Source organism: Ursus arctos, unplaced genomic scaffold (assembly GCF_023065955.2).
Source record: "Ursus arctos isolate Adak ecotype North America unplaced genomic scaffold, UrsArc2.0 scaffold_29, whole genome shotgun sequence".
NCBI lineage: Eukaryota > Metazoa > Chordata > Mammalia > Carnivora > Ursidae > Ursus > Ursus arctos.
Genome location: NW_026622974.1, coordinates 6623841 through 6644516, shown reverse-complemented (window position 1 = coordinate 6644516; position 20676 = coordinate 6623841). Strand labels below are relative to the sequence as shown.

General features: G+C 44.6%; 1 protein-coding gene across 4 annotated transcripts in view; it reads right to left on the bottom strand.

Moving 5' to 3' along the window:
* Window positions 1-20676, bottom strand: part of RUNX2 (RUNX family transcription factor 2) — a 123116-nt gene that overhangs the window by 4660 nt on the left and 97780 nt on the right. For 2 of the 4 annotated variants that reach the window (XM_026507327.4, XM_057303987.1), the window contains one exon: window positions 1155-1220. The exons of the other annotated variants lie outside the window; for them this stretch is intronic. In XM_026507327.4, coding sequence (XP_026363112.1) covers window positions 1155-1220 — 66 coding nt within the window. The remainder of the gene's footprint in view (window positions 1-1154; window positions 1221-20676) is intronic. 4 annotated transcript variants of the gene reach the window in all.

Genomic DNA, 20676 nt, shown 5'->3' with positions numbered 1-20676 from the left:
CAACCCAATATAAAGAAATCCCAAAATGATCAGTTTTATCATTGGTACTCTTGGCAGGGCCCCTTCATCAATGAAGGGACCTCAAAAAGATACCCTAACATGTTCCTACTGCTTCTTTTCAACTTACAATCATCTATAGACTTGTTCTGTTCTTCATCTTAGTAACGGCTGTCAAAAAAATCAAACCAGATTTCAATGTATTCTGGAGCTATCTTACTTTTCTGGGGGCAGAGAGGGAGAGTCTAGCCCTTAGAAATTCTCCCAAGGGTCATAAACTAAATAAGTAGGTTTTAAAAGTGGGGGTCGGGGGAAGGCTTAGTACCTAGAAATCACTGCATTTCGAGCCTCGATGGGTGACCTAGGACTCATTCAGGCCAGGTGCCAACAGTAGCTTTGGTGAGAGGCTTCATGCCCCGGGGGGAGACAAGTAAGAGGGCACCTTCGGATCCATTCACCAGGCCCCTGCGCCACACCCTACAGACTTAGCTTCAGGATAATTCCAAGGGATACCTGGAGGCAAAGCTGATTTTGCCCTGAAATGTAAAGTCCCTTAATTTCTAAAGCTAACAGTATATGCCTCCTTAATAGCCGTTTCCGGTGCTTAGACTTATAAAACCATAGCCATAAACCACTTCGTGTGGACATCAGTTTTCTGAAATGCCTAAACACTTAGAGTGGTGACCTTTAAAGACTGGGTTATGATTTTCTAAAATGGACAGAATTAGGACAAGACCTTTTATGATGCCAGCGTTTTTAAGATTTTGTCACGTCTAAAACCTTCCAATTCTTTGCGTCTCACATGTTTGCTTTTCCTACAGTTTTTATCCGTAAGGGAAAGCACTTAGTGCTGCTTCAAGGCCTTAGTCGGGGGGTACTTCTTCAGCCCCGTTTTTATTTAACCCTTGTTCTTGGATGCTACAGTATTTATTAAAGGAATAATCCTAATACTTTTCCTTAAAGGTGCTGACCGAGAGTTGTTGATTTTTGTTAAAATGCACACTGCCTGGGATCTTCTTAAGTCCATGATGTGCATTTGTAATCAAAAGCGACTATTTAAAAGCGATATATCGTTAACAAAAGTTTTTCTCAAAAATCGGACAGTACCAATCAGACAGCCCCGCCCAGCCCAGCCCAGCAATTGTTAAAAGTCTCACCTGCCTGGCTCTTCTTACTGAGAGTGGAAGGCCAGAGGCAGAAGTCAGAGGTGGCAGTGTCATCATCTGTAAAATGAGGGGGATGAGCTCTAAGTTCCCTTCCAGCTCTAACCACTCTATCACCACCGTGAACTCCAAGACAAGAGGAGAAGCGACAGCCTTAGGGGAGGGGGAGGCAGAGAAGTTCCCACCCCTCATTAGTGCTTTCCCGGAATCCGCAGGCCCATAAGCAGAGGGTAAAAAGCTAGTGAGCAGCTTCGAATACCAGAAGCAAACACTTTCAAGATGACAAACCAAAACTAACACACTCTGGGCAGTTACTCTCTGCCCTCTATAAAGTCTTCCATCTTCAGCCTCTACCTCACCCCTCCCGGCTACAAAATTCTAACCAGCTCGAACGTTAAAATGTGGAAGTAGTGATTATGACAGATGGCAAACGGGAGCACGTGAGGTCTCTGCTCGCCCCGTGCTTATGGCCTCTGCCGAAGGGGCTACACGCACGACGTGCGGGCCCCAGATGTTCCTCGGCCAGCCTTTTCCTCGCAGAGCGTCGAGGTGAACTGGAGTTGGCAGACCTAATAGTTATAGGCAGGCTGCTTCTGTACAGATTAAGTTCAATGTCCGGATCATGTGAGAGAAACCAGAATAATGGGAACAATTTCAAACAGAAAGAAGTCACACTGAAACCATCACGGTTTGCCCCCCACAGAAGACAAAGCTCACACAGATAGGCTTGTCAATGTAAAAAGAAAAAAAAAAAAATGCTTCTCGTGGGTATCTGTACTTAAAATATGCTGTAGTCATAATTAACATTCCATGTGGTTTCCCTTATTTTGATGCAGAAGCCTCATTAAAACCCTTGATGTGGGGCCCTGCCAGTAAACTCCAATATGGTTTTGAATTTATTCCTACACCCCCTCACCTTCTCTATTTTACCTGAGACGTTTTGCTGATGTTTTTATTATCCATCACATGCCAGGATCACTGTACCTTTTTGGTTTATAGATGCCAGCTCATGGAAATTGACATTCATTTTTCAATTAATGAGCTCTGGTTGTGGTTTATAGAAAACAATGCAACAAATTTCTGCTAGGCTTACAGAATTTTGACCAATCATTTCTAGTCATTTGGGACTGTAATGTCTTGAGGATTAACTCCTTCTGGGCAGAGAGCTAATGTGGACTTTAAAGGGATTATACAGTCATTTTTATAACAAACAAAAAATAGAATTTTCTGGAATTCCCTTAATCATTTTGTGTTACCAAGAAATGTTTCTGAAACATACTGCAATGTGCTCTGTACGAAGAAATATTAACAACTCGTTACAGTTTCACAGGAGATCCCTTATATAATAATCTAAGATGAGGAGATGGAATTCTCAAAAAGAAAAAAATAAAGCCCTTCCTAATCTTCAGTTTATTTATATTAAGTGAGGCAGAAGCAAATGATATAATTAAATTTTCTTGCATTGAATAAGGTTGTATCTGTAGTTTTAATCTCTATCTTGTACATGAACTCAGGTATCCTTGTAGATGGCCTTCTTAACTAATCTTGACACTGTACTAAACTAAGCATACCTGTATAACTAGCCACATTAAAACTACGAACTTTAAAAAAAAAAAAAGACCTAGATATTATATCAACTACAGGAAAGAAAATGTATTATCTACTTAATAAAGGATTGAGATAAAAGCCTGGAGAGTTCTAAAAGTACTCTCACTTCCATCTAACTTTATAAATGTAAAAGCAAAACTTGGTAACCGCCCCAGGGATGTGCCTTGTAGCACGGGGCTCCCCGGAGCCAGTTTAAAACTTCTGTCTACAACTTACTGATTAAATAAAGCCAGTCCTGCCAGGAGTTACTTGAAGCCCAAGAGAAACATGGTGCATCTTCCCAATGGGCTGGTTTTACTCAACTTGGAGACAGGGTATATCGGACAGTAATATGATATTATATGGAACAGAATACAACACTTGGGTGAATTTTTAGGTAAACAAAAAGAACTTCAACAAAATTTTGTACTTACACACTTTTAGACTATGTCCCCCAGATTCCCTAGAGCACCCATTTACCCTCCTCTTCTAGTTGGGGTATCTGATGGAAAGGTCCGAATTCCTCATCTACTGCTTAGATAATCAATTCTAATCTAACCCATTAACAAACAGGAAAGCTGAGATCCCGAGGAGGGGAGCCACGTACACTACAAAAACATGCAGCCTGAGACATGCAGAGCCATGACCTCTTTGCAACTTTAGTTACCCTTAAGGAATTTGGTTGACACAATCACAGGTACATATATTTCTTGCCTAAAAAATCTAACTTTATCTAAAAGTATTTAAGTAGGCTCTTCTGGTGCCTACGTGTTGCCCCAGTGAAAGTCACTATCTTTGGGATATACTGACACCTCTTTGAGGTCTTGTTGGATCTAACCTGCTAAACCATGGGCAATTAGTTCAGTTGCTCGTGGCATAATGGGAATGAGACCTAGGTCAAGGATTTGATTCCCTTAGGACCTGCTGGTTTCCTACAGACGCATTTCATTCCGGATCTGCTATCTGCACCTCTGGCCCCAGTCAGATAGCTTGCAAAGGAATGCAACTCTCATAAAGAGAGCTGCAAGAACCTTGCTCATTAACACAGCAGCAGCAAAACCTAATATACGTGGGGAGAATATATTAATAAAATGCCCAGAAAGCTAAAATAGAAATAAAATCAATATTAAAAGTAAAAAAAAAAAAAATCTTGCCCCTGCCCCAAGGTCTACAGGGAAACAGGAAATAGCCTCTCTTTACCCACTGGGGTTTCTTGGGTATTCAGAGCAAGCAGAAAGCATGGTGGAAGGAGTAAAACCAAAAAGACAAGGGGGAATAAAAGAGAATCCCTGATCTTCGGGTCCCGTGGCCCACAGTCCCCACCAGCATCTTTCACGTACCGCTTTCTAGTGCTAGTGATCTTAGGTCATGCTTGACTCCTCACTAAAGAACGGGCTGCTGAGGGCAGAGATTTGTCTAATCCTCGTTTGTCTCCCTTTCGGTGCTTAATCACAATATGACTTGACATTTCTAGGCTTTTCCTAGCACTTGCACATATATCTTCTCACTGAGGAGGCCCTCGGTAAATCAGGGTTGGCTGAGAATGCGCAAGGCAATCTCTAGAATGAAAGAAAACAGGAGTCTGGGAACAGTAACAGACTGGGTTCTTGCCATTTGGGGCCGTCACCTGGGAAACACTGGGATTTACGCATCCCAGCTGAGGAGGCAGGTCGGGCACAGGAAAGGAAGAGGGGCCCTGAAGCCAGGTGGAACCGAGCTGGCCCAGGCAGAGCCCCCCCGCCCTGCTCTGTAATGCGAGGGCGTACGTGTACAGAATGAAAAGCCATCATACTTTCCCGCTATGAGGTGTTAACTTCAAAGCTTCATTGGGGCTTTTTAAATGGTAGGAACTATTGCTTTGACAAATCTCAAATAAAACCCAAGAACTTTTTATTGACCCCTTCACAGCATTCTTCCTCTGGGAACATACAGTACTCAAGAACGCCACAGCACCGCTTTCCTCGAAGAATCTTCTCCTCCTCTGTAACAATATTTTGGCTGCCCCCCCCCACCACTCTGTTCTATAATTTCCTATTTCCCTCCTGTGCCAATAGCATTTACTTTCCATATCTCTCTTTTGGGCCCTTAAGAGTCACTACTTTACTGAATTATTAGCTGTTTCTTAGCCTGTTCTCTCCCAACTATAAAGTCAGCTACGGTAAAGGTCATGATTTCTTTTTTTCTCATATCTCTTCTACACTGTAGGAGCTTAAGGCTTTTGTTTTTTGCTTTTTAGTGTACATATATGGATGGGTGGAGAAAATGAATAAGTAAATTAGTCTAGGGGTCAGGAACTCTGTGCGAGAGTTGGTACATTTTTGACACGTTAAAAAAATAGACATAATAAGCGTTAGGGCAACGCTGACATCAAACCTAACATGCATTCCAACAGCACTGCAAACCATACATCCTTATAGAACTCCCTTGAAAGAGCGTTCAGAGCTCTTCCCGAGCATCATTACATCACTGGACCTCACGCTCCGGACAATCCATCAGCACTAGTGGGCGGACACTTCTGTTTCGCCGCTGGTGTTGCTCCCAGTATCCTTAGAGCCAGCATTTGTATACCAGCCCACGCTGGGGGCCACGCGCACAAGAGAGGAGGGAGCAAGAGGGCCAGGCCACAAACGCATGGCCTGAGGGAAGAGGAGTGAGCACACTCCTCCCCCGCGGGATCCCAGGGCCACCGCTGCCACTAAGGTGGTGTTATTTCTTTGGAGTAGATAGTAAACGCGCCAGAGGGTAAAACTCATGTTCTGTCTGAATTTCTGGACCAGTAGAGAGAGCAAGTACAGGAGGGTCATCAGGAATCGGAGATGACCTTTAGAGATGAATAAACGGAAGGCTGGAGACAAGGTAAATCTGAGTGACATCACCGAATTAAAACGCGGTTCCTTCTGGCTCCGCTGCCCTGACACGACACGCCAGTGGGAAAACGTGGAAGATCTGCCTTGAGTGGCCTTCAGTGTGCATTCTGCGGAAACGCACAGGGACGGGGCAAAACCTCCAGCTTATGCACCACCTACTAAGGCCACACAAGTGGCAGAGGTTGAGCAGCAGAGGGTGCCACCCCCCACCCAGGCACAGGTCCGCCACCTTCCTTCTAGAAGGCATGACATAGCATCTCCGTTGTGGGGGGAGGGGGGAATGAGGAGGAGGCGCCCGGCATATTTTCAGAGTCATCTGTTCTACTTCTCCAAGGTCACGTCTCACTGCTCCTTTGGATGAACCGTCCTCTTCTCGCCGGGACAGACACTCAGGACCCTCGCTGGAGCTTTGCTCGTGCTCTCCCCAGACTCACGGCCCCTGCTCTTCTCTCTGCCAGACCGAGGCTGGGCAGGCACTATCTTTAAAGCTCACCCATGCACAAGACCTTCCCAGGATTCAAGGTCTCCTCATCTTTCCTTTATCATATACCTCCCGGACATTTTTGTATGTAAATTTTGCTCCATGCATTTGAAAGTCTTACCATTGTTTTTAGAGATGTATTTTCATTTTCCAACAAAGGGGAAAGCAAATTAAGGATGAGAACCGTGTATCCTTTTAGATCTTACCTAGTACATGGTACGGTGTTGAGAAAAGACGGGCACCTCCAAAATATGTGCTACCCAGATGAATGACTAGCATGGTCTCAAAGAGGCAACAGGACAGAAGCAGAAACACAATGTAAATATTCTCCAAAAATCAATTTTAGACTATATGCAGAACAGTACTTTGCATTTTCCACAGTGAGGTTTTAAGGGATTTTTACATCAATTTTCTTAATTTCCCTGAATTTGTCCCCTCACACTAAAATGAGCAAGTATCTATTCCTAAATCAGTTTTCCTTGTAATTACATTAGATCATAATTGGAAATTATACTCTATGTAGAAGAAATGTAATGGATCATACCGATGGAGAAGAAACCAGCAAAAAAGAGAATGTGAAACCAAATTTTTTAAGATAGTGAAAGGTCAGACTAGCAAACTCCATAGTTTTGCAAAAGAGAGGAAAAGTGCCTCAACTATCCAGGATAAATATTTATTTTCCGTGTTGTAATGAATTGTACTTTTCCACTGCATGCTCACAAATTCTGAAAGACCAGCTGATCCCAGGCTAAGAAAGTATGCTATGCTGAAGGAAAGAGAGAGGAAAAAAAACCAAAAAAACAACAACCTGGCAGTTTCCAGAAACTTCGACCATTCCTTAAACCCACCCCAAATTTTGAGGATATTGTTGGAATAATGTATTTCCTCTTTTGAGGGGAGAGGAGGCTGGCGGTAGAAGATGTGGGAGTGTATGTGTATGCACATAGGGAGGGAGAGTAGGAGAGAAGGAAGGAACCAGAGGGGTGGGGGGGGGGAGAAACGGAGGAAAAATGAGAGAGATCTTCTTGCTAGGCCTTGATTAAGAACTTTTTAAAGGCTAGGAAGGGTGGGTAGTCTTTGAAACCAGATCCGCTGCAGGAAGGAGGCCAGCACCCAGGACACCGTGTCTTTCAGAAGGGGCCACCCACGGTGCCGTGGCGGTCATATGACTGCTCTGTCACATCCTGAAGCCATTTCCAGCCCATGCACACGTCTGTGCTCCCATTTAGAGAGGATGGGATATATTGGGAACACACATATGGAAACACTTTCAGAGAATCAGTTTCCATGAAATTCATAATGAGCCAAGTGGCTTCAGATGTGGTTGCGTTCCTCCGATTAGCCAGAAGAAAAAAAAAAAAAGGAAAAAAGGAAAAAAGGAGGAAAAAAGGGACAAATCCACTCTTTCAGACCTTATTTCAGTTTCAGAGAAATTAAAAACCACTAATGACTTATGGCTACCAAAACATGGAGCCACAATTAAGGGAGGACAAACTAGGAAAAAGAGGGAAGGAGGTTTAAAAGCAGTAGTCTTCCCCTCCTAAAAATAACAGCTTCGGTATCAGTAATCTTATCTCCAATCAGGGGGAGGCTTTCCTGTGATGGTATCTGCCTCGAGTGGCAGATCTCATTCTCCACCAGGCAGAAGGCAGTGCGCATGCGCACGCGGGGGGCGGAGATGCAAAGGGAGGCGGAGGCTCCAAGACCCGCTCTTATTTGATAACATATGTGGCCAATTAAGATTATTTTAAAAATTGCAACTAAATGATAAATTGTTACTAAGTAAATCTTCCACAAAAAAAAAAAAAAAGCCTGAATACAGAGGGGACGGCCTGGTATTTTCCTGTGGCCTGTGTGAGTGGTAACTCAGACTATATTAAAAGCAGAAATTTATGAACTGGTTGAGATGTTATATATTAGACACCAAAGCCTGGCTGATAGGAGGGCATGAAATACAAGAAGGGAACAAATGGGGGAGGGTTTTTAAAGAGGGACATATAACTGACATTAGTAAGTTAAAACATTATTTTTGCACTGAAACAAAAAATGGGGTTATTATGGAGTAAAATTCACATGAATTTTAGGATAAAACAAGAAACCTGAAAATGCTCTCCTTGCAGGAGCTGGGGTTTTGGGGTTATGTCAACAGATTGGGGAGAGTGGGAGCTGTGAAGGATCCCCAGTGTTTCCTCTGCCCTTTGGGGTACTTCAGTGGAAAATCTGAGGAACGTTGCCCTTGAGTTTGGTAGCAAGCCTGAACCCACCGTGTAGGAATGCTCTGACTCCAGGGTGCTCCATGATGGGCTGGGAACCAGCACCGGCTGTTGCCTAACAGAGCAGCCTTTGCTCCGCTCCAACCATAGGAGTCCTATAAGGGATTTAATAGGCACGGTATCCTGTGCTGCTGCCAGTTCTGCTGAGAGGAAGGACTGGCTAACCAGACAACTGAGAGGGGACGGCTCTGACTTGCAGACGATCTTTATGAAGCACTTCTACATACGTGATGGCACCCAACCCTCCCCACAGCCCTGTGAGGTAGACCGTGTCACTGACCTCACACTGTGGATAACCAACTGAAGCTCAGAGAAGTAAAGTGATTGCCTCAAAGTTACAGACCGCTAATGGGTGGCCCGGGACATGGCCCCAGACCTGTGAGGCTCAGCTGCCCCAGTCTCCTCCTCCACCTGCAGGGAATCAGTGTTATTTTCATGCCAATTCTAACTGTGTGGCCATGCCCACCTGAAGGGCAGTGGTGGAAAGGGGGCCCGATCAAAGACAAATGACAGCCTTGGGGATGGGGATAGAGAGGGGGTTGGGGTAGAGATGGGGAAGGGGACAGAGATGGGTGCGGGGATAGAGATAGGGATGGGGATAAAGACAGGGATGCAGATAAAGACAGGGATGGGAAAGGGAACAGAGATAGGGATGGGGATAGACACGGGGATGGGGATAGAGATGGGGATGGGGATAGAGACGGGGATGGGGATAGAGAGGAGGATGGGGATAGAGACAGGGAAGGGGACAGAGACGGGGATAGGAAGGAATAGAAACAGGAATGGGGAAGGGGATAGAGATGGGGATGGGGAAGGAAATAGAGATGGGGATGGGGATGGGATGGGGAGAGAGATGGGAAGGGGGATAGATGGGGATGGGGATAGAGACGGGGATGGGGATAGTGATGGGGATGGGGATAGAGATGCAGATGGGGATAGAGATGCAGATGGGGATGGGGACAGAGACAGGGATGCGGCTAGAGATGCAGGCGGGGACTGAGATGGGGATGTGATGTGAAATGGGTAGGCTGATGAGTGCCACCTATTTGCCATGCTTGACTCAGCTGACAGATTCTCATGTTGTCCTTGCCACTGATGTTCTAAGAAATCTTGGGCAAATCATGTTTTCTATTTGTCAAATTCTCTCATTGGGGAAGACTCTTGTCAGTGAAACCTGGCACAAGGACCCAGCAAGTAGCAAACATCCTCTTCTCAAAAGGGCATTCCTTCCTACCAGTATCACTTGAACTAGCAGAGCCAGAGAAAAAGAAACGGAAAAGATTGGGTCTAAACTAGAAAAGACGTGAACTGAGAATCATTATCCCAAAAGTCCCCATTTACCCTCCTAACACCCAGTTCCAGGCCCAACTGAACTCTTCTGTAAAAAAGGAGGACAGCGGATCACCACCACAGACACCACATTCCACGCCCCCCCCCCCCAGAATGCAGAATGCAGAATGCGCACACTGTGCTTTCAGCTCGAGCCTCTTAATGTAGGAAGAGCTCCGCTCCCCTCGATCTAGCACCGATCCAGTCTCCGACTCTGCCTCCGAGTCCAGCGCTGAGCCAGAGAAGGCAGGGGAAGGCAGAGTCACTCCAGGCAGCGGTTACCCCCTGAAGTAGTACCACTCAAAACCTGAGGAGCTTGGAGCTCAGCTTTTTCAAATACCCTTCCCCTCTACAGGCTTAGCAGCCTGGTGTGTTCCAACAGCCCTGAGGCCATCCTGGACCTTAAAGGACCTGACTCAAGCCACCCAATGCCTCACGACCCAGAACTTGAACCAGATTCCGAAGTGCTATTCAGTCTGTGTCAGCCTAACATCATCCATATTAATATCTAGGATCAAAGCCATAGGCTTGAGCCCCCAACTGGGTTCTGCCAGGACCTAGCCTATGTTGGCTGCCTCTCCCTCGACAGTCAGACGCACACACTGACTGCTTCCCAGCGCAGGCCTGGGCTTCTCATGCCTTGGACTGATTCTTGTCCCAGGATGAAAATACAAGGGGCTCCTGGTCGGGCCAGAAGGTTGCCTTAGAATCAAGACCCACCTTTGTTGTGTGTTGGATTTTCTGCCCGCATGGCTTATCTAGGTTCCAGAATCCTTGTCTTGTCCAACTTACTGGTTCCTCAGGATTTCCTTGCTCATTGCTGCCTACATGTTCTGTGACTTCATGTCGTGCTTTTTACTCAAGTATGTGTACATTTCTAGAGCTCTGCAGACACACGACAAACATCTGCTTCAATGACAGTCTTGTCCCAACTTACCTTTCCGGTCTTATCTCTTACTCCACTTCTTCATCAACTCTACAATCCAGTCAAACTGGACCCTTTTCCCCGCACTGTACTCCCCACCCCCCACTAGCCCCTCATGTCCTGGTGTCCATGATTCCCTCAGGCTCCCCAGCCCCCACCCTATCTCAGTCCCTTGGAATTCTAAGCAGCCTGTAAAGTCTACCTCACAATCCCCCTCTGCTTCAAAGATTCTGCTCCTGTTCTTGCTTTAGCCCACAGGGACCTCTCCTTTTTCTGCACTCCCTCCTCCATTCGTCTCTCTCGTCAGGCGTTGCGGAAGCAGAAGAGCTACCATGACCTTATCACTGCCACCAACCTATACATTCCTTGAGAACAGGCTCTATCCTACTTATCTTTAAATGCACTGTGGCTCCTCTCAGAGCGACCGATAGAAAGTGTTTAAGTGTTTGTGTGTGTGTGTGTGTGTGTGTGTGTGTCTGTGTGAGGAAAAAGAGATGGTGACCAGTTCTCTAACTGTGGTCTGTGTGTGCTTTCTGATTTCCGTCTGTCCATCTTCGGCCAACTGCTGCTCCTGACCTCCTATCCCTGGGCTTACCAGGACCTCAAGGGCTTACGTTAGTTCCAGATCCACAAGTCTGCTCTGACCAACAGTTTTGGGGGACATCTCTTGTTCTATAACCTGCTCCCTGGTTTGTTCCCTTATCCTAAAAACAAAAACTTTTTCTTGCTTTTTTAGGCCCAAGCAAACTATCTTGTGCCACATCCACACTGACTCTCAAAAATAACAAATTAAAACGAAATAACATCTCAAATTCACACATTGCCTTTAAGCTGTCCCTGCTTTTATGTACGTCTGGCGTTACCTTCACAAAAAGGTCCTGTGAGGTAGGCGTGAAGGACACCAACTGATAATGAATCTCAGTCAAAGAAAGAATGTATCGGGGCGCCTGGGTGGCATAGCGGTTGGGCGTCTGCCTTCGGCTCAGGGCGTGATCCCGGCGTTATGGGATCGAGCCCCACATCAGGCTCCTCCGCTATGAGCCTGCTTCTTCCTCTCCCACTCCCCCTGCTTGTGTTCCCTCTCTCGCTGGCTGTCTCTATCTCTGTTGAATAAATAAATAAAATCTTTAAAAAAAAAAAAAAGAAAGAATGTATCATCTCAAGGATGCAGACAATTAGTGGCAGAGCCAAAGTGAAGTTGCTGGATTTTCTCATTTGTGCGCCTTTTCCCCACTGAGTTTGTCTCATTCGCATCTCCTACTTTTCATCCTAATAGCATTCCTGATAGGGGAAAGGATGGCATTTCTTTAACAACAAGGGAGCATTTCAACTGAAGTTTTTTATAAAGTGATGACGGGCACGCCTCCTCACATTGGAGGTTTAGATCAAGTAACATCAGAAAACAAGCTACTAACTTTTGTTTACCTTAAAAACTGATTCACTTTGCAAAGAATTTCTTTTGCTTCGTTTCTAGGGTTTAGCCTACAACCACGTCCAAGAGTCTTCATGCTATCCTGAGACAATGCCCCTTGTATAACTTCCGAATCCCAATTCAGGGTTATAGCAACTCATTCCTCTGACTGTCTCAGAGTTTTTCCACTCAAGCCTTGCACACGGAATTAACTCAAAACTTCTGCAAGAAAAACGTCCCTTTTAGAGTTTGATTTGGCATCAGTTTCAAAGAGCTGTTTGTATATTTTAGAATATGTAGAATTTTCCTTTGATTGAAACCTCTCTTTTAACAATGGACAAGAGATGATTTATCTTCTGAGTGATTTAAACAAAAACAAACACATCTTAGTTACATAGAGCCTTGTTCTCAAAGTGGTTTTTTTGAGAGAAATCAAACCCTACAGACTGCTAAGCATTTGGCAAAAACCTTCAAACAGCCAAAGCCAAATAGTGAACTTTTCCTTGTTGTAGGAGATAAACAAATACTAGAGCAAATCGGAAAAAAAAAAAAAAAAAAAGGACCTCCTTTCACTTTCTCCTGTGCTCGATAACACGCCCCTCTCAATACACACACCCACCCCTTCAGAGGGGTTTCATCCTCAATGTTTACTTCCGGTGCCATAGTAACACACCCGCCACAAATGGACATTTCCAACATCTGTTTGTGGCTGCTCCCAGATTCCCTGTATTGCTTGAGGACATGAAGCCCTCTGTCTCCCAAGTGTAAACAGACACACCTAATTATGTAGTAAGGTGTCTGAGAAGAGCTACTTGTTTTGATGACCAAAAAAAAGAGAGAGAGAGCGCGCACGAGAGCCTGGTCTGCGCGGTGCGCTGTGGGACAAACAGTAGTCCGGCGGTAGCTCCTTCTCGAACAGCAGAAGTTCTCTGCCGGCCATGGAAAAAACCCCAGCCCTATGTTTCCCAGCCTGAGCATACAGTCTACGGACTCTAGTCCAGACGTGGCCCAAGACAGCCGATGACTCGTCAAGAGAGATGGTGCTCTCACAAACCCAGGGCAAAATCTATTCAGTGTCTCCATAAGGATTTCATTTTAGGGGAAAAGAGGAAAGCGTTGAGGAGGAGGAGATAATTTGAGGGTAGGGTTTTTCTTCTTCAGATCACAAAGGCCGTGTACAGCAATAACAGAAAGAATGTTGGCACCCTGTTGGAAATGTAGCAGGAGAAAACAGTTCTAGAGAGCATTGGACTATCAGCCAGGGAAGAGGGTTCGGGTCACAGCGCTGTCCCTAGCAATCCGGGCAGCCACGCAGAGTCCATTCCCCTCCCTGACCACCACGTTCCTCGCCAGTAAAATGACAGAATTTAACTAAATCATCTCCATGGGTTTCCAGCTCCAAAATTCTGATTCTGTTACACATGAGGCAACCTTGAGAATTCCAAAAATAGCCTTAAAAATTCTATTAGAAATACTGTTCTTCTAAAGAAAGGTGCCCATCCATTAAAAAAAAAAAGTATTAAAGTTTGTTTTTTTTTTTTTTAAGATTTTATTTATTTATTTGACAGAGAGAGAGACAGCCAGCGAGAGAGGGAACACAAGCAGGGGGAGTAGGAGAGGAAGAAGCAGGCTCCTAGCGGAGGAGCCTGATGTGGGGCTCGATCCCGTAACGCCGGGATCACGCCCTGAGCCGAAGGCAGACGCTTAACCGCTGTGCCACTCAGGCACCCCTAAAGTTTTTGTTTTTTTTTTTTTTTTAATGAGGTATATGCACTGTGCAAGAAAGACCCAGGTTTTCTCTCCAGATACAAATGTCAATTAGAAAATCTAGAATATTTTCCCACAAACTAAAAAAAAAAGTAATTGTCAACAACAGTTTGCAACAGAGGCCAAAAGAAAATGGGAACACTATTACCTTGTACAAAAGCTTTTCATCATTAAATTGAGCAGTAAAGAGGGTTAAAATTAGCTTTAGACTCACACTTTCAGTGAGAAATATGATGTGAGCTATTGCTCCTTCCTCCTTGTTCTGGGTGCTTCAAGTAAATGGTATTGATCTGAACTAGCTGAAGTTAAAATAAATATTTCACAAAAACCTTTCCAACCCTTGCAGGATAGGACATGTTGTTACGCATCATTCAAGTAGCCCCCGTTTCCCTGCCCCACATATAAAAAAAAAGTACTTTGAGGTTTTAGGGTTTCATTACTATGTACACTTTTAATCTCTAGAATAAAATTTAGATTTACAAAAGTAGGAGGTGAATTGTTTCCACTGTTATTTTTGGCAGGAACGTGGTGACTTTTACTTTATTTTGGGTACTCTGACCTTTACAAAGCATGAACACTGGCTACTTCGTAAGGTCGCTGGGGTTCTGTCCCCCACACGTCACCTGTAAAGACCAATGTGATAAAACTCCCTCCAAGGATGATACCCAGCAGGCTCTGTGGCAAAGCCTGGTTCTGATACGGGGAGACTCCTATGATGAAAGCATAGTGAGGAGAGTACATTTGGAACTGAAAGACTTGGGGTTGACTCTCCTGCTCTTTCACTATGTGACTTAGGCCAAGTCTCTGAATGTCTCCGAGCCCTAATTTCCTACTGGCAAAATAAACGCTATAGTGATACCCATACCCCAATGAGCTGTCACAGAGATGAAATGAGACCATGTCTGTGAAAGTGCTTTCTGTATACTTAAAATTCTATCTAGTAGGCGCCTGGGTGGCTCAGTCAGTTAAGTGTCCCACTCTTGTTTTCAGCTCAGGTCATGATCTCAGGCTTGTGGGACTGAGCCCCACACTGGGCTCCACGCTCAGCACAGAGTCTGCTTGAGATTCTCTCTCTCCCTCTCCCTCAGTCCCTCCCCCCACTCATGCTCTCTCTCTCTAAAATAAATAAAACTTGACAAAATACTACCTAAATATTATTGTCATTATTAATGCTAAGTTTTTACTGTCACCTCTGGACTCGGTGGCTCTAATTCTCCCCATTTTCCTCAGCACCTAATTTGTCTTAGAACACATGGTGTTGTTTACCCGGAAGCCTTCATTTCTACCATCAGAAAAGCCACCCTTATAGATGACCTGGGTGTCCTGGGTCTTTTTAACTTCCTCGCTCTCTGGAGCTCCCGAATTAGAGCAGTAGCAGGATTCAAGCTTCCCCACGAGGAGGCCTCCTCCTTCCTGATAGTGTCTTCAGTTTTTCTTCACCCACTCCGCAGCACCTGCCCGAGTCTCCACCTCTCCTGGCTGACCCAGCCTTCAGGCCAGCATCCTCTGAGACAGGAGCCTGACCTGCTGCTGGAATCCACCTGTCGCCTTGCTGCACCGGGCCGTGGGCCTCCTCACATCCGGTTTGATGCTGCGGGGGGGGTCCACAGTCCTAACTCACAGAGCCTATTGGTACAGATCTCTTCATTCGTCCCACTTCCCTCAACGCTAGCCTGTTTCTTATTTGTGTTAGAGCCTCGCCCGCCGCATCTGTGGGTCGCTGAAGAGTTTCACCTCAATGTGAAGGGCTCCAGCAACCTTCTACATAACCTAAGGGGTACTGCTTAGTGGATTTCTACAGACTTTTAGAAAGATCTATTTCAAACGTTTAACTAGAAGTTCTACTATTTATAATTTGAGATGTTACTTTTTTACTAAAATGTTGGCAGGCAGACCCTTGGGTGGGGTTCACTTGGGTGAAATAGTTGTTCTCTTTCAGGCACCGGGCAACATGGCAAAGGAGAGCAAGGAAGACTCCAGGTTTCTAGTCCTAAGGTCCTAGTTTTATCTGGTTACCACTTCTGTGATGATTTTCGATATTGTACGCTGAAGACAGCGTGGGAGCAAAAAAGAACAGTACCCAAGGCTTAAGCATGAACATGACCAAGACCACCCCTCGTCTGAAGAGGAAGGAAATTAATTGCACACATTTCTACCACCGAGATTTGGAACTCCCGGCTCCTGGGGAGAAAATACCCCTCCTTACGGTAGAGCACACTGTCCTTCGATTTTATTCCTTTCACAAGTGGCTTCCCCCCACCCCACAGTGGCTTGTTACCTGCTGTTTCTCAATCTAGTTTTGTCTCCTGCTTACACTGAATCTTTGACTTCTATTCTCCTTTACTGTTCTATTCTAAAGGATAAAGCCAGGAAGAAAGGTTAAAAATTAGGTTTGACAGCCAAAGAAACAGCCAACCCATTACCCAGAATTCTAATCTGTAAAGTTTTTAGAGCCCTTGGCATTATTCCAGATTTCCCATCCTATGAGAGGATGATACTCTTTGAATTGTATCTTACTTTGAGTCCTATGGGCTTCTAAAACTCATCAGATTCATCAAATAAATTTTAAGTAGATTAGGTCACTGCTCCCAAGACCCTGATTTTACTGCTTCCCTTCTTTTCTTTTAAAATGATTATACCAGTTTTCAGCACGCGCCTCTCTGCATCTTGGGGTGGCCAGGAAGAAGAGGAAGCTTGTGCCCGTGGAGAGGAGGACTTGTGTTACTTTTCAAACAGGAAATGTTAAGAACTGCTCATATCTTCACAAGATCTTCAAGTTAATTTCTAGAGCCAGTAACTGAAGGTTGGGGGGGGTGGGGTAAGAGGGATTCTCTTTTTAAGGCACAGGGTATGGAAAGAAGCTGGGAAGGGAGTGATAGCTGACTACACACTTATACAAATCATCTCAGCTGCTTAAAGCTTCCTCCTTTACCCTTAGTTTGTGCTTACGACATTCGACTTAGAACAAGTTCCTCCTCCCTTATCCATTCAAGTTCTTTCCGATTTCAGATATGCCCCCATTTCTCAGTCCTCTGGGAAGAAGCTGTTCTGGATGGTTCCTCCATTCAAAGGGAGGACAAGTAATGGCGCGTCATCTAGCTTTACTTTGCTCAAATGGAAAATATTAGCATGCAAGCCTGAGGTAACTAACCACCAGCCCCTTGCTCAGGGGTCTCCTCGCCTCAGGGCTGTTGCTACACGCTTCCCGGGATGAGCACCTGCAGAGCCAGCCTGCTCACACCAGTGTGGCGATGCCCACATCATTCCATCTTAAAAGCAGTGAAAGGAATTGGTGTGTCTAAAGGCTACGAGAGATCTAAAAATGTGCTACCTATCCTTGAAGACAGTGAGGAGGACCTACAATGAGGGTCGGTCCCCCAGATTAATCTCATCATTGTGCTCCTCCGCACTGAAATCTGTGCTTGCACCATGCCAAGGAAGGGGAGCTCCTGGAAATAATCAGATTAATGTGTCAATGAAAACAACCAAACCGAGCACTTCAGCTCTCGAAATGGATTTCTGGCCTGAATTTTCCAGGTTGGTGGTTCTATATTCACCCAATCAATCAAGCGATTCCTGAATTACCACTTCATTCTGAGGTGTAGGAACAATGTCTAAAGGTTAACATTTTATATAAGACAGAATATTATTCTTTTTAAAGTAGACTAACAATCGGGGGAAAGCACTGCTCAAATATTTTGATGATAGAAGCAAAAGCCCGGCTCCAGTCCCGAGTGTCTCCGTCCCCACCACCTCCAGGCAAGCACAAGCCCCCATCCTCCCGGACACACCCTTCATCCTCCCTCGTCCTCTTACATAATTCTCCCCCAAACAGCCAGAGTGACCTTCTGAAACAAGAAATCCATTTATATCATGAACCTGATTAAAATCTGTCCCTGGCTTCTCACTACTCGGACCAGCAAACCCAAACTTCTGCTCCTGACCGGCAGAGGCCTCACAGGACCTGGAGCAGCGATGTCTCAGCCTCCAGCTCATCTTCTCCACACTCCAGCCCGGGCATTCTTTTTCCCACCCCAGGACCCTTGCCCCCGCCTTCCCTGCTGCCTGCAATAAGCTGCACAGGGTTAACTCTTCTTGTAAATTTAGATCTCGGCTTCCTCATTACATCACCCCATTTTACTTTCTTCACAGTACATTCCCCTAGATAATATTTTCTCATTTTCAACTGCCTGCCCTTCCCCAGTAATTGCTAACAGTTATTACCCGATATCATTCTAAGAGCTTTACATCCTTTCTCCTTTTGTCCTCATAACTACCTATTGAGGTTGATGGTATTATTATTATTATCAGCCCATTTCACAGATGAGGAAATTGTGGTACAGACAAGCTCAGTACTATTCCCAAGATCACACAGCAAGTGAGTCAAAAAGCCTGGATTTAAACCCAGAGAGTCTGGCTCCAAAGACTGGGTGTTTAATCGCTACATCATATGCCAGTAGAAAAAACTCCCTGAGCTTTTCTGTCTTACTCATCACTGTATCTCCAGTGACTAGAACAGTCTCAACAAATGAGCAAATTTAATGTTGACAATAATTTGTATTAATGAAGATTTGTATCATGTGCTCATAAAATACTATGACAGCAAGGGGCCCGTGTGCAGCTCAGTCGGTGAAGCGTCCGCTTTCAGCTCAGGCCATGATCCCTGGGCCCTGGGATCGAGCCCCATATCAGGCTCCCTGTTTCCTCTCCCTCTGCCCCTCCCCCTCCCTGTGCTCGCCCTCTCTCAATCTCTCTCTCTGACAAAGTCTTTTTAAAAAATACTATGATAGTAATGTTTCACTGAAAAGAACTTTGTTATAATTCTAATCATATTTTCTCTAAATATGTAATTTCTTTAATATAGAGAATCTGGTCCTCTCATCCCATTTATTCTATTATTAATATATATTCACCTGCTCTTTTGTTTTCATAACCATTAGTCTATAAGATTCTTAATTCTCTAGTAAGATAAATTACACTTCATTATAACCATTCTCTTATTCTCTCATTTATAGATAAGTTCTACAAAACCATGCAAGGGTATGTAAAATGTCAACAAAATAAAGTTTTCTAATTTTAATAAAGCCGTGGTTTCAAAACCCGTCTGCAGACTTGGACACACATGCACGTATATGAGGCTACACCTTGAATAGAAGTCAGCTGTGGTCCAGCGTCCAGGTCTGAATGTAGAGTTCTTTGGCAGTAATTAACCTGATCCTAGATGGCTCCTCATTGGAATCAAATGAAGCACAAGACAAAGCTTTTCTTGACATCTAGAGTAGTTCTTCCTATGAAGTCAGTTCGTAAGCGAATACTATCCTAGCTTTTATTTTTACTATGGGTGGCAGTGCTTAGATTTCTGATGTGCTGATCAGTAATGTTTCTGAGAGAAAACCTACGCTTGCAGGCCTTATTTTAGAATCCCAGACATTCAAAATGATGGACCTTGGGGAATACCTAGCCCAACGAACTGACTTCACACCTAAGGAACCTAAGACCCATAGAAGTTAAGTGAGCTGCTCAAGAACTCAGAGTTTCATCTACAATTAGATCTCAGGTTCCTCAATTCCCAGCCAAGTGCTGTTTCCACATGCTGCCAACGAGGCTAGGAGTGTTTAATCACTGTGCTGCATGCCTGAGCCTCGGAAGGAACGTTTTTCTAATAAGCCAAACCAACGCAACACGATTTTATTGAGCACCTGCTATTTTATCGGTGTTAGGTTCGATCCTCTTTGGAGATGCACGTCCCAATTTAAATGCCTCAATCATTTGCTCAATTAAACAGGCCATCTGAGGGTTTAACGACCCTTCAAAGGTCAGTCCAACTGTATCAGTTAATCCAACGATATCAATCATCACTTGGACATCAATGATCTCAATGCACCATTTAGGACAGAGATTGTTAGGATGGATCAAAAAACAGGACCCAACTGTATGTTATCCACAGGAAAGCCACTTTATATAAATGCACACAGAGATCACATAAAGCAACAGGAACCCGCGTTCACTGCTGGTCGGAATGCAACATGGTACAGCCACTTTGGGAAACAGTTTGGCAGTTTCTCCCAAAAGTAAATATACTCTTACCACGTGATCCAGCAATTGCACTCCTTGGCGTTTACCCAAAGAAGCTGAAAAGTTATGTCCACATAAAATGTACACACAGCTGTTTATAGGTTATAAGGTACTCACACTATCCATGAAGTGCTACAGTGTTATTGAAGGTAGACTTGGGAGCAGTGGTAAATGTATATTGCAGACTTGGGGTCACCACTGTGAGAGGGCAGAAAGAGAAGCATAACTGATAGGCTAAGCATGGAGGGAAAAGGGACTCATATAAAATGCCCAACAAAAACCAGGAAAGGCAGGAAAAGAGTGGAAGGCAAAAAAATAGGATCAAGAACAGAAGCAATAAATAAAAAACAGTAACAAATATGGTAGGTATTAATCCAACCAGATCGATAACCACTTTAAATGTCAATGGCCTAAATGCACCAGTTAAAAGACAGAGATTGTCAGAGTGAACCAAAAACCAAGACCCAACGAAAGCTTCAAAGGGACAGTACCTGTGACACCTGTCAACTTCTAAGGTCAAAAACAAACAAACAAACAAAAAAAACCTTAACTTTCTCTGTGAACTGTCTAGAGGGCCAAACTCTTTCTTTTTTGGAATCTTTTAGGTCAACCTGCCACTGTACCTTTAAGCAACACTGAGAATGTACTGTTTTACTCAGGTGTAGTTGGCGAGCTGACGGGTTTGCTTTTTGTTCTTTGTTTAATGATGAGTACACCACAACGCTATTATCAGATTTTTTCTTCTTTTCCAAGTCTGTTTTTATTTCCTTGGTGGTTTTTATTTAGAAAGGGTTCTTCTTA